This window comes from Saimiri boliviensis, chromosome 1 (assembly GCF_048565385.1).
Source record: "Saimiri boliviensis isolate mSaiBol1 chromosome 1, mSaiBol1.pri, whole genome shotgun sequence".
In the NCBI taxonomy this organism is placed as follows: Eukaryota; Metazoa; Chordata; class Mammalia; order Primates; family Cebidae; genus Saimiri; species Saimiri boliviensis.
In genome coordinates, this window is record NC_133449.1 from 234,045,350 (window position 1) to 234,060,461 (window position 15,112).

At 36.1% G+C, this 15,112-nt stretch overlaps 1 protein-coding gene across 1 annotated transcript in view; it reads left to right on the plus strand.

The window, feature by feature from the left end:
• ANKRD31 (ankyrin repeat domain 31) overlaps nucleotides 1-15,112 on the plus strand; it is a 188,008-nt gene that overhangs the window by 99,162 nt on the left and 73,734 nt on the right. Inside the window, exons 13-17 of the mRNA XM_074384703.1 lie at nucleotides 2,370-2,422; nucleotides 3,476-4,994; nucleotides 7,146-7,310; nucleotides 10,618-10,755; nucleotides 11,648-11,790. Of these exons, the coding sequence (XP_074240804.1) occupies nucleotides 2,370-2,422; nucleotides 3,476-4,994; nucleotides 7,146-7,310; nucleotides 10,618-10,755; nucleotides 11,648-11,790 (2,018 nt within the window). The remainder of the gene's footprint in view (nucleotides 1-2,369; nucleotides 2,423-3,475; nucleotides 4,995-7,145; nucleotides 7,311-10,617; nucleotides 10,756-11,647; nucleotides 11,791-15,112) is intronic.

The window sequence follows — 15,112 nt, forward strand, 5'->3', positions numbered from 1 at the left end:
GGAATCAATGGACTCTCTCTTCAGAGAGCTTCCTATCAGGATATGTGCTGGGCAGGCAAAACAACAGATGCTAACTCACCCCCACTGGAATTTATTTTCTGTGGATATTCATTCATTCATTCATTCTATTAGGGTTGCTATGTGTCAAACACTAAATAGTGCTAGAGCCTAATAATACAAAATGAATAAGAAACAGGGATATCAAGGAATTACGATGAAGAATGTGATAAAAGAATGCTCAGAACCTATAAGTACATTTAAAAAGACACATAACCTTCATGTCCAAGAGGATAACATGACAGATACTATATATCTATCTTGATTAATGATTAAGTCTCAACACGAACCCTTTGATAAGTCTATTAGAAAAGATCTTTTCCTGATCTAAATGGTTTTAAAGGAAATTTAAAGTACATCTCTGTGTTAGTTGGTTCTCACGCTGCTAATAAAGGCATACCTGAGACTGTGTAATTTATAAAGGAAAGAGGTTTAGTTGACTCTCCGTTCCACAACACTGGGGAGTCATTGGAAAACTGACAATCATGGCGGAAGGGGAAGCAAACACATCCTTCTTCACATGGCAGCAGCAAGGAGAAGTGCAAGGGAACTGCCCTTTATGAAACCATCAGATGTTATGAGACTTATTCATTATCATGAAAACAGCATGGAAAAAATCTGCCCTCATGATTTAATTACCTCCCACTGGGTCTTTCCCATGACATGTGGGGATTATGAGAGATACAATTCAAGATAAGATTTGTTTGGGGGCATAGCCAAACCATATCAATCTCCTTCCCAGCTGGGTTCTATTTAATATAAAACAGTTCTTCCAATTATTGTTGGGTGTGTCTGTTACTGAAAATTAGGTGCAATTGAGCAATCTAACAATAACCAGTCATGAGACTAGTTTTTCTTTAGCTCTAATGGCCACTTATTTTATGAATCATATACTTGATCAAGAAATGTAGCTATCTGAATGGTATTAACTAAGAACTAAGTCCTGGATCAAAATACTGTACTTTTACAGTAAAGAGAAAACTTCATTGATAATTGAAGGCCACCAGGAGGCAATTAATTAGCGGTTCATTAGAGCAAAAGCCTTCCTTCTTAGTGGCCAAATTGCATGAGAAGTGAGACAGACAGTAACTTGTTGAAGACAAATCTATAAAAACTCATTGAGATAAATTGTTAAAATAATCATATTAACATTTTAAGCTATATGAAAAATTGCAAATAAACTGTTCAGTTGGAGGCAAAAGTGTTCTTTTAAATTATTGCTTTGATGATCTGCTTAACTGCTTGACTTCTCTATTTTAAATAATTACAATATGCATTGTTTTGCTCTTTTGGGAATGCTTTCTGCAGCATTCTAGTCCTTTCTCTAAATCCAGAGTCTCCCGTTCACCAGTGCCCACTTTTAACCTTTCCCTAGCCAATTAAATTTCTTTCCTGTAAAGGAATCCCAAACATTTCTCCATAGGGCTAAGATCCCACTCTTCCTTTGTGAGAGAATTTACTAAGCTGGGTTGCATTATCATGCTTCACTAGATGGTTTGAATATTTCTTAAGTTTGATTTTACAGATTCCATTAGTAATTATCAGCCTATTTTTCAATATGAATGCAAAATTAGTTTACTTAAAGAGTATTTGTATGTAAGTAAAGAATATTAGTTTACTTAAAGAAATAAAAGCAGTATTCATTTTTAAATTCCAGATGAAGAGCTTTCAAGTATGGGAATGATGAATAAAGAACTTTCCTCTTATAAAATATATCCAAGCATGAACAATCAACTCTTAACCAGATATACTCTATAGGACTCAGAAAATGCAATCTCTATAAAGTCAAAGATTCCAACACAAATTTGCCTAAAGGTACACAACATAAAAGGACCCAACTAGATGATGTAGACTGCAATCCCAGACTGCTTTTCTATCTTAAAGTAAAATACATCTACTTTGAGGTAGGACAAGGGTTCAGTCCTAACTTTATAACCTCACATGCTATAAAGCTTATAGGGTAAATTAAAATTCCTAATTTTCTTATCTGTAAATTTGGGTTTGTAATATCTACCCATCTACCTGTTTACCTATAGGATTGTTAATGTGAGGACTAAAGTTAATATATGTAAACTATCTCAACACAGTACCTGGTACATTATGGGAACTCAGTGGCAAAGGGAAAATAATATAGCTACCTCACCAAATATCACCACCTCAGAATTTATACCTGTGTATTATTTTAATATAAAATGTTTGCATAATTACACTTATTCAACTTAGTTTCTCATGACAAAGGACTTGTGGGTTTTAGAAGTCTAAAATCTAACCACTAGAAGCTGTTTTCATTGATTTTCTCTTTTTGTTTACAGCTCAAAGGAATAGCACTGACCCACTAGACATAGAGGATGTATACCAACACAAGGTATATCTATGCTTAGTAATAAACATTGTTATAGGGATGTAACTTCTTCTTGTTTTATAGATCATCAAAGGGAAGAGAAAAACTGCTGAAGCATCAGTAGTAGTGACTTCACATGTACTTTTAAGACACTGGAATAATTGCATGAGAATCAAAGGGTTCTGGGCTATTAGTTTGTAGCATATCTGGGCACATGAATATATTGGTAACCATTTCCTTCCTGTTTCTCTTTATGGAGCCTATGGTTTATCAACCATGTCTAATTTCCTGTGGCCTAAGCATAGTACAGGAGTCAAAGGTATTAGCCCATCTCTTCAAACTTTACATGGTGGGCAGCTACTCTCCATCTGGTACTTGAGTTGTGGTGAAAGAGAGGAAGCAGTGTTCCTCTTTTAATCTTAGCAGCCCATAATATTTTTTTCAAAAAGACCGGTTGAAAAACATACCTATCTTCCTGTTTTTAAGTCAATTTTTCTGCTTCCATCCCATAGTTCTCCCAGATACCAGAAGAAGAAACTCCTAATTCTAGTTCTACCTATGTAACAATTGGGAGAGGAGAGTGTTTCTAAAGCATTTGTGTAAAGTTTCCTTGTAAAGTCTAGAGTCTGACCACTGGAATCTGTTTTCTTTGATTTTTTCTTTTTGTTTATAACTCAAAGAAATAGCACCAACCCACTAGACATAGAAGATGTACAACAGCACAGAGTTTCCTTGTAAAGGAAACTGATTTGAATAGTTTAAAAGTCTATAAAAATTAAATAGATTAAGATTTTATTATGTTTAATAAGATTAATAATGCTAAAGTACTGGCAAGAAGGAATTATAATCTACAGTAGAAAATAAAGATTAGTGTACATACAGAGTCTAAATTTATTACATTTGCCTTTTTTCTATGAGTCTACATTTCTGAAATATCAAGTTGGTTATATCCCAGCAGGATCTGTAGTTAGATTGGATTTAAAATTATAGTTTGAATCAAAGAGGTTGATTATCAGTAATCCAGATTGAGTTGATATAGTACTACTTAAAATTAAGCTAACTATTTTTTTTTTATAGAAACCAAAATTCAGTTCTAGAAGTCACATTTGCCATGTTTGTAATGAAAATTACAACAGACAGAAGCAAGAACTTGTAAAAGTCAATAAAGAAAGCAAAGAGAGTTTATTTATAAATATAAATAAAGAAGATGTATATGAATATTACCAAAAAGTTTCCAAAAATACAAAATTTGGTAAATCCAAGCATAAACAATCAACTCTTAAGCAGATATACTCTACAGGACTCAGAAAATGCAGTATCTATGATGTCAAAGATTCCAACACAAACCTGCCTAAAGGTATAGGAAGAAGAAACATGCAAAGTAAAAGGACCCAAGTAGATGATGTAGACTGCAATCCAAGAAAGACACTAGCTGTCTTTCCTTCCAGGAGGATAAACAGATTGGTTACTGATCAACAGCATATTCCACAAACTCTTAGTGACCTTCCAGAAGAGTCATGTGAACCTTCCGGCATAACTCTGCCAAGCCTGAAAACTGGCTTAGATAACAATATTGAGGTTTGTTCAGTCTCTAAAGAGACACACATCCAAAACCTGGATTTATCAGATAGTCAAGAAGTTCAATGCTTGGAATTAGAATCTGTTGACCAAACTGAAGCTGTTTCTTTCCCGGGACTTTCATTACACAAAGAAATCAAGTTACCACTTGTTACTACGGATAAGCAGCCTCACACTCTCCAGGAACAACACCACACCCTTTATAAGTCTCATGAAAACAGCAAATTGGTCCAAAAAGATGAGAGCTTTAACACATGGGAAAAAGCTTTCCTATCCTTTGTAAAGGGAAATTCTGATAATGATGATGATTTCTCCACCTCTGAGAAGGCTGTAATATCTAAAAAGGTAATGTGTTCTACAGGCTGCAAAAACCACTGTAATTTTAAGGAGAATTTAACAAATAGAAAAGAAATGGATTTTCAACAGTTTTTACTTTCTGAAGATCATTTTTCACAGGAAAATGAGGTAAAAGCAGTCAGCCTAACCACACTTCCGAAACAGGAAGCTGTTAATTTTTCTGATTCAGATAATGTAGTTATTTCTGAACAATGTGTTGCAAATTGTGAACAATGCATATTTGGACCTTCTTTTGATCACTCACATGGCAATCCTGAGCAAAATTCCCTGGCTTGTATGCGAACATTTTCGACACAGGAGGTTTCAAAGTTGACTAATCATGTGGAGCTATTCAAAAAGCCACAGGATTGTATTCCCAGAGCACCAACTTTTGTAATGAATGAAACAGATACACATATTGTGGAAGAGGTGGCAAAGAATTGTGACACTGAAAGGAATTACATTGACAAAGACCAAAAATTAAGTTATTCAAATGAGCCATTATCTATAGTTGTTCATTCTCAGGTAATAGAAACAACTAAAGCCGAAAAAAGGAGACAAAACCTAGAAAGTGAGACTATACATGATATAGATTCTCATTCCACTGACACTGTGAATAAAGACTTGGTCAACATCTCACAACTTAGTCGAAGAGAAAAGAAGGAAATTTCACACAAACCAGGTATTAGTAATATTGTTTAATCTGTACACATTTCCTATAGATTTACTTATTTTTATAGAAATTTCCAATTGAATTTTATTCAACATATGCCCAAACTGTGAAGAATGAGGATATGTGGGCCATGATTTGGGATGCCACAAAGCCTAGTAGTGATTACTTTGAAAGTCAAACCAATGTTATCAAAGATGGTTGCTAAGCTGATATTAACTGAAGTTAATAACAGTATTTTTAAATTATTTTTATTATTTATTATATTATAAATTTTGATATACATGTGCCAAATGTGCAGGTTTGTTACAAAGGTGGTTTGCTGTGGTGGTTTGCTGTACCCATTAACCCGTCATCTACATTAGGCATTTCTCCTAATGCTATCCCTCCCCTAGTCCCCGACTCCCCAACAGGCCCTGGTATGTGATGTTCCCTCCCTGTGTCCATGTGTTCTCATTATTCTACTCCCAGTTATGAGTGAGAACATACAGTGTTTGGTTTTCTGTTCCTGTGTTAGTTTGCTGAGAATGATGGTTTCCAGCTTCATCCATGTCTCTGCAAAGGACATGAACTCATTCTTTTTTATGGCTGCATAGTTTTTTATGGTATATATGTGCCACATTTTCGTTATCCAGTCTATCATTGATGGGCATTTAGGTTGGTTCCAGGTCTTTGCTATTGTAAACAGTGCTGCAATAAACATACATGTGCATGTATCTTTACAGTAGAATGATTTATAATCCTTTAGGTATATACCCAGTAATGGGATTGCTGGGTCAAATGGTATTTCTGGTTCTAAATCCTTGAGGAATCAGCACACTGTCTTCCATGATGGTTGAACTAATTTACACTCCCACTAACAGTGTAAAAGCATTCCTATTTCTCCACACCCTCTCGAGCTTCTGTTGTTTCCTGACTTTTTAATGATAGCCATTCTAAATGTCATGAGATAGTATCATATTGTGGTTTTGATTTGCATTTCCCTAATGACCAGTGATGCTGAGCTTTTCTCATATGTTTGTTGGCTGAATAAATGTCTTCTTTTGAGAAGTGTCTGTTCATATCCTTTGCCCACTTTTTGATGGGAATTTTTTGTTTTTTTCTTGTACATTTGTTTAAGTTTCTTGTAGATTCTGGATATTAGCACTTTGTTAGATGGATAAATTGCAAAAATTTTCTCCCATTCTGTAGGTTACCTGTTTACTCTGATGATAGTTTCTTTTGCTGTGCAGAAGCTCTTTAGCTTAATTAGATCTCAATTGTCAATTTTGGCTTTTGTGGCAATTGCTTTTGGTGTTTTAGTCATGAAGTCTTTGCCCATGCCTATGTCCTGAATGATATTGCCTAGGTTTTCTTCTGTGGTTTTTTATGATTTTAGGTCTTACAGTTAAGTCTTTAATCCATCTGGAGTTAATTTTTGTATAAGGTGGAAGGAAGGGGTCCAGTTTCAGTTTTCTGCATACGGCTAGCCAGTTTTCCTAACACCGCTTATTAAATAGGGAATCCTTTCCCCATTGCTTGAATAAACAGTATTTCTATCACTCTTTTGTTGCTTTTTAACATAGTACTTTTTTTTTTTTTTTTTTTTTTTTGAGACTGAGTTTCACTCTTGTTACCTAGGCTGGAGTGCAATGGCACGATCTTGGCTCACCGCAACCTCCGCCTCCTGGGTTCAGGCAGTTCTCCTGTCTCAGCTTCCTAAGTAGTTGGGATTACAGGCACGCGCCACCATGCCCAGCTAATTTTTTGTATTTTTAGTAGAGACGGGGTTTCACCATGTTGACCAGGATGGTCTCGATCTCTCGACCTCGTGATCCACCCGCCTCGGCCTCCCAAAGTGCTGGGATTACAGGCTTGAGCCACCACGCCCGGCAACATAGTACTTTTTAATATGATACTTATTTAGCATCTGTTCACCTGCTATGAACAACATTTTCATAGCAGGAAATTGTTAGATCTTTTCACTTAAATTATTTCTGTATTCCCATCAGAGCTGCAACCAGCAAACGTTTTGTCTGTTACGTAAAAACATTTTTAAAAGCTTCTATTTCCTTAAACAGTCCAGTGTGGAAAAGAAACTTAAAAAAAGTAGAAAGTTTATTTTCTAGTTGTATAACCGGAGAGGAGAACAATAACACTGATATTGTAAAATGTTTGTTTCAGATGAGGAATTAACTAATAATATCAGTGGAAATGAAATAATGACAAGAAATTGTGAAGAGATAAAAGAAAAAACAGAGTCAGAAATTCACATACCTACTAATATCCAAGAACATGAAACAGTTCAGAATTTCAGAAAAAGACGTTTCTTAAAAACTACCTGCAAAGGTTTGTATCCTGTAATTATTTAGGTTAAAATTTACAAAATCAGGCCCAGCAATTCACTCTACTTCGGGCAATTTCTAAACTTTCAGATATATTGTTTCTTTTTGTAGTTATTCATTAACTTATATTACTATTTCAGCAATATTTGTTAAGGCACCACTTGGGAATCCAATAATCTTGAAATATATTCATATCACATGTCTATGACTTCTAGTTTATTATATTAGAGGAGATAAGATAAACAGCAGACACAGCAAGAATATTTGGCGAGGATAGCAGGGGTGAAATATGTCAGATTCTTTAGATACCTCATTCAGCCCTTTTAACATAAGAGAAATTAAAGAAACATAGCCATTAATTTGTTTTGTGTCAGATGAAGAACTGTGTGTTTCACAGTATGGACAAGGTAAGTATCCTTTGATAGTTCTTGGAGATAGTTCTGTCATAAACAATAGGTTCAACCACTTCAGGTTAAACATTATTAACTGAATGTTGATTCATATACAACAAAGAAGGTATGCCTACCTTCTTTGCTACAAACACACCAGGAACAATAATTTATACCATGCACAGTAAGAATTACTGGGAGAGTTTGTTGTTGTTGTTTTGAGGCAGGGTCTTGTCTGTCACCCAGGCTAGAGAGCACTAGCACAATCACAGTTCACTGCATCCTCGACCTCCCATGCTCACGTGATCCTCCCACCCTAGTATCTCTCAGTAGCTGGGACTACAAACACATGCCACCACACACAGCTAATTTTTTAATATTTTTAAGAAATGGGATCTCCCTATGTTGCCCAGGCTGTTTTCAAACTCCACCTGCCTCAGCCTCCCAAAGTGCAAGGGTTACAAGTGTAAGGAACCATGCCCAGCTGGGAGAGATTTTTCAACTCAGACTTGCAGTCTGCAGTCCTGTAACCTTAGATATAATTTTCAAATATATTCTCTCTCTCTCTCTCTCTGTTTCTTTCTCTCTCTCTCTCTCTCTCTCTATATATATATATATATATATATGTGTGTGTGTGTGTGTGTGTGTGTGTGTGTGTATTATGTATATGTTTTTAATTCAATAAAGAATTTTGGATTGCTAATCTCTAAAGAACAATATGTTTTTGTCTGGATGCCAGTGGAAGAGAGATACAAGACTGTCATTCTTCCCTGTGATTCATATAACCCAAGAATCCATTTTTTAGAGAACAGTTCTCTAATCTTTTTCCCTTGCCCTAAACTATATGCATGGTTGATGACATTTAGGAAATAGGGCAAGAAGAGTTCCAAAGTTTAATGCAGCTGTTCTCAAACCTTAGTTTACATCAGAATTACCTGAAAGGATTGTTAAAACACAAATTGCTGGGCCCTACCCTCAAATAATCTGATTCAGTAGGTGTGTTAGTTATCTCTGTTACACAGTTATTATCTCTTACTTTCTGTAGGTCAGGAATCGGGCATGGCTTAGTTGGGACTGCTAACAGGCTTGTTGATCGGCAGCAAAGTGTTGGTTAGGACTGGGGTCTCATCTGAAGGTTCTGCTAGGGAAGAATTCATGTTTAAGCTCATGTGATTGTTGGCAGAATTCAATTTCTTGAAGGTGGTTGGCTGAGGGCCTCAGTTCCTCACTGGTGGTTGGCTGGTGGCCATCCTCAGTTTCTTGCTGTGGAGGCTTCTCCAACATGTCTGTTTGCATCATCAAAGCATACAAGCTGAAGTGAATACAGCAAGTCTGTTAGCAATACAGAAAATGTTACAATCTCTTTTAACCTAATCAGCGAAATGAAATATCCTCAGTGTTGAAAAATTCTATTGGTTAGAAGCAAGCTAAAAAGAGAAGAAGAGTACACAAAATCATAAATACCAGATGGTAAGGATCATTAGGAGCCATTTTAGTCTGTCCAAAGTAAGTTTGGGGTGGTCTGGAGAATTTGCGTTTCTAACAACATGGTGCTGATACCACTGAGTTAGTGAATATTTTCTGTTTCATCACCCTAACCCTTTATTTTGTTTTGCATCTCAGTCTGAAGCTTCTCTGATGCAGTTTCATTCTTTCTTTCTTTCTTTCTTTCTTTCTTTCTTTCTTTCTTTCTTTCTTTCTTTTTTTTTTGAGACAGAGTCAATCTCTGTCACCCATGCTGGAGGGCAGTGGCACAATCTTGGCTCACTGCAACCTCCACCTCCTGGGTTCAAGTGATCTGCCTCAGCCTCCCTAGTAGCTGAGATTACAAGCACCCACCACCACACCCAGCTAATTTTTGTGTTTTTAGTAGAGTGCTGGGATTATAGGCGTGAGCCACCACACCTGGCCCTGATGCAGTTTCTGTAGAAAACAAACCTTCAGGTTCCTGGCTTTGGGTTGGAGATTTGGGATAAGAGGAATGGTTGCTAGTCAGTTGAAGGTTGTGGAAGGAAACTTGGAATCTCAACTTTTCTATGTAAAAGATCTGATATAAAAGATTTTAACCAATTACTCTGCCCCTGCCCCCACTGTTCCACACACCTGCCTTCCATAGTGCCTGATGTCCCCAAGTGTAGAGTGCTTGAGTTCAGATTGGCTTGCTCTCTCTGCAATTCCCTTTGCAGGCACTTGGATTGGAGTGTTGCCCACTCTGACAAATCAGTTCACTCTTCTCCATCATTGACTTTCTAATTCCCCTAAAGTTGTTGAAGTCTTTTTCCTTTATTGTTTCCTCTTTTTTTAATATATGGTACTTAAAATTTTTTTTTACTGTCATTTTAGCATGGTTTTGGCAGGACATAGGGAGAAAACATATGATCAGTTCATTACTTTTAGTTCCAACTTAAGTCTGTCTAAGTTGCATTGCAAGGAAGAGATTTAAAAAACAAAATCTTTAGATGATATTGTACAGCACATTTTGTGAAAGAAAAATAGAAAACCATAAGCCATAGTTTGGTACTTGGCACCTATGTGATAAGGAATACACCCACTGAGATACAGAGTGGCTGTAGAAAGAGGATTTTTTTAATATCTCAGTTTATCTTAGAAAAATACTATTCATTGTTTGAAGGACTACTGAGAGTGAGATGAGTATAGATAGAACTGAAGAAAGTTCATTTTTTTAAATCAGCTGTTTGATAGTGATTAACCAACTGGTAGAATAAATGCAAAGTAATGTGCTTAGATGCTCTATTATTTCTTCACAAATTCTATATTAAAACAATAACAGCAATGATAACAATTGATATTTATTTCTGTGTAGTGTGATATTTTGAGGAAGTTGTCATGTATTTTCTAAGATCCTTTATGACAATCAGCATTTGGCAGAAAATAAACCTATTTTGTTTGGCAAATTTACAGGAATGAAAACAGGTGGGATCAATAAGAGGCATGCCAGAGGGAAAAGCCGGCTTCATTTAGCTGCCAGAAGAGGAAATCTGTCCCTAGTGAAAGCCCTAATAGAAACTGGAGCAGATGTGAATCTAAATGATAATGCAGGTTTGGATCCTTTTAATTTAATTACTTTTATAATTTGAACTCACTGATTTGAATTCACTAATTTGAACACCCCTGCCCCTTCCAATATGATGCTGGCTGATATGTAAGTGATAACTTTGAACAATCTTTTTTATATTAAATTAATGTTTAGTTGTATACTAAGATTTATCACCGTTAAAAGACCTTTCTCCTTTCAAACAGTTTTTAACATCCATTTGGGAGCATCAGAGAGGGTGAACAGAATAGGGAGTAAAGGAAGTTAGGCCTTTTCTTTGGAAGCTTAAGTTTATCCTGTAACTTTGGTGAGAATGCAGAATTTTCTCATTCTCCTGTCCCTTCTTCTCTTTTCTCCTCCTTTTATACTGTTCCTTTTTTCTCTCTTTATTTTTATTCTAAAACTCTGAAACTTTTTTCTCTCTTTATTTTTATTCTAAAACTGAAAAATTTACCTAACATTTTCCTAAGATTACTTTGTTAAGCACAACAGAATCTTATCTGAAGAATTCCACAGGGAACAACCCAAAGGTTGATTAAACCAGGTGTCATTTTAAAGAGAAATGTGGCAGTGCAAAGACACACATATGTAAGTCAGACATTTTAATATCTGAGTTGAAATAAATTGAAATGAGTAATATTTACTCACTATGTTTTGCATTCTGTGAGTCTTTTGTTCTGGTACTTGTATCAACAATTTGTGATGAGATCAATTTGTTTTCAAAAATGAAGCATAAATTTTAAGCCCATAGTTTTTAGTATTATTTCTTGTTCAATACTTAGTACATACTATGAATCAATATGAATATTCCATTAATGCAACTAAACTTTAGTAATACAGATATTACATGAATATTGATTTGTATGAGGAAGGGTTTTTGTTTTTTTTCTTTTTTAGGTTGCACACCACTTCATGAGGCATCTAGTAAAGGATCTGTTGACATAATTGTAGAGTTATTAAAAGCTGGTGCTAATGTTAATTGTGAAAATATAGATGGAACTCTGCCCTTACATGATGCTGTTGCAAACAATCATTTAAAGGTACAGTGCACATTACACTAAGATCTTGTTACTTTTTCTTAGCAAAATGAATGAAGAAAATGAATATATTTTAAACTGAGAACTAAAATGATTCTGTAAAACAAGTTATTTTTAAAAATCTGCTTAAAATTACAAAAGAATATACAATATTATATATGGATTAGAAAATCTGTGTATCTTAATGAATCATTTCTCCATTATTTCTTCATCACAAAATTCCTGTAAGTCAGAAGAGAGTAAAAGTAAACACAGGCTATAAATCTAATACATTATATTTTTAATTGTCTAAGATGATTTGCTGTCTGGTTATAGTGATGGTACATGTGACGGGTAGACTTTTTTAACTCAAAATTTCTCAGTGAGTTTATTTCCAGAGCGTTTGTTTTTCTTATCTTTTCCTTTGTTTTTCTTATCAAGCAGCCATCGTAAAAATATCACAAGATTAAGAGGGTCATTATTTCAATGACACTGAATTTCAAATCTCAACCTTAAGATTCTTCAGATGTTTATGCTCATCTTTTTATTTGACAAATCATAGGAGAAAACTTTTATTATTATCCATAAGCAATATAGCCTTCAGTAATAATTATTGGTTTGAAAAATAGTTAAGGAAACCATCAAAAACAATATAAAAATTCCTTGGATCCCTCATTGATACCTATTTATCTGTTTCTATATATTGTAAGAGCCTGGTAACTTTTAAATTTAATTTTGTGAAAGTATATTCTTGCTGTTTTCAGCCTACACCTAGCCATGTGGAAGATGGTATTACTGAATTTATGATTTGCTGAGAAAAGAGATGCATATTAATGATCAAAAATATACCAGAGTGGGTGGCCTAATGTCCAATGTGGCTTCTTTTGGCTAAAAGAAGCTGTATTCGTTTGTTCTTGCATTGCTATAAAAAACTGCCTGAGACTGGGTAATTTATGAAGAAAAGAGGTTTAATTGACTCAGTTCCACAGTACAGGAAGGATGGCTGAGGGAACTTAAAATCATGGTGGAAGTGAAGTGTAGTAGGCACATATTCACATGGAGGAGCAGGAGATAGGGAGGGAAGAGGGTGATGCTACACACTTAAACAACCAGATCTTGTGAGAACTCTATCATGAGACAGCACTAGTGAGATGGGGCTAAACCATTAGAAACCACGCCTGTGATCCAATCACCTCCCATCAGGCCCCACCTCCAACACTGGGGATTACAATTCAACATGAGATTTGAGTGGGGACACAGAGCCAAACCATGTTAGAAGCTTTGGCCTTACAGTATTTAAATTTAAAAAGAATAGACAAATTATCAAGATCATATGGTCCTAAAATGGAAGAAAGCAAACAGAATCTAAGTGATGAACCTACTGGTTATTTGTAGAGGGAAAAGACCACTTAAAGTGAAACCACTTAAATAACAATCAAAATTGCATAGTGGGAGGCCAGGCCTGGTGGCTCACGCCTGTAGTCTCAGTCCTTTGGGAGGCCCAGGTGGGCAGATCACGAGGTCAAGAGAACAAGACCATCCTGGCCAACACAGTGAAACCCTGTCTCTACTAAAAATATAAAAATAAGCTGGGCATGGTGGTGTGTGCCTGTAATCCCAGCTACTTGGGAGGCTGAGGCAGGAGAATTACTTGAACCTGGGAGGTGGAGATGGCAGTGAACCAAGATTTTGTCATTGCACTCCAGCCTGGTGACAGAGCAAGGCTCCATCTAAAAAAAAAAAAAAAAAAAAATTCATAATGGGAAAATCAGTTTTTTGAACATTATCCTGAGGAATGACACATAAAACGAAAGTTTATTTTCTATTTGTATTTGTGTTGGAGGTCACCAGCATTACCCTTACCTTTGGAGACTTGTTAGAAGGACTTACAGGACTTAGCATGTTGTACTCATGGCTGAGATTTATTACAGCAATGTAGTGAGGATACACATCCAGATCATAAGAGAAAAAGACACAGGTAGAACCTGGAGGTATCAGTGTGAAGGTTTTCTTATGCGCTTTTCCTCATGAAGAGCCACACAGGGCTTAATCTTCCCCTAGCAGCGAAAATGTAGTAACATATATGTTGTGGTTCCACCCAGAGAAACTCATTAGAGACTCAGCTCAAGATTTTATTGTAGGCACCCTTTGCCTAGCACATGCCAAAATCCCAGACTTTCAGAAGCATAAACCACATTGCTTGTGTAGACAGTTAAGTACAACGAGCCACCCTTATCAGGCATAGTTTTGTATCAGTGTAGTATACTGTTTACAATCTAAGTTCACAGATGCTAGCTAATGGTCAGCCTTGCAAGCAGTCTTTCAGGATGGCAGTCTCAGGACTTCTATGTTAACTCTTTTCCTAACAGTGTTATATTTAGGTTCTAACTGAAACATGTACTAATTTCTAGCAATAGCCTGAATAAAATTTGTTTTACTGGCCTAATTTTTCTGGCAAAGTTGTATGATAGCACATAGGACATCCCTTATCTCACAGTTGATTTTTGCTTCAAGATACCAAGGAAGATTGTGAGTGGAAAAAACATGAACTCAAACTGTGTTTTTTCCTAGTCTCTCAGTAACAACAGTCAACACAGAAGACTTCTGTGACCACATGTGTGGGAATTTCTTTATAACACCAAGAAAGCAATCAATTCTGTAGCAGATACCAGCTAGGTGTAACAAAAAGACAAATGAGACAATTAGAAAGCAAATATCAAGCTGGTAGATTTAAGCCCAGCCTTACCGATAATCATTTTAAATGTAAATGATGTAAATACTGCAATTAAAAGGCAGAGATACGTTAGATAGAGAAGCAATACTTAGCTAAATGTGGCATACAAGAAACTCACTTTAAACATAAAGGCACATAGCCAGGCATGGTGACTCACACCTGTAATCCCAACATTTTAGGAGGCTGAGGTGGGAGGATCACTTGAGCCCAGTAGTTCATGACCAGTCTGGGCAACATAGTGAGACCCTGTTTCTAAAAAGAAAAAACAAAAAACCTCTCTCCCTCTCTCCTTTCCCTCTTCTCTCTCTCTCTCTTTGTCTTTGTCTCTCTCCCTCTCTCTCTCTCTCTCTCTCTCTCTCTCTCTCTGTGTGTGTGTGTATCTTTGTCTCTCTCCTCTCTCTCTCTCTCTCTCTCTCTGTGTGTGTGTGTGTGTGTGTGTGTGTCAGTGTGTATGCACAGATAAATTATAAGTAAATTAAGTAAGTTTATGGAAAAGCCTGTGCTATGCAAAGGATAAGCAAAAGGAGTGGTTTTGGTAACTGATATGGTTAGGCTTTGTGTCCTTGCCCAAATCTCATCTTGAATTATAATCCCCTATTATCTCCACATGTC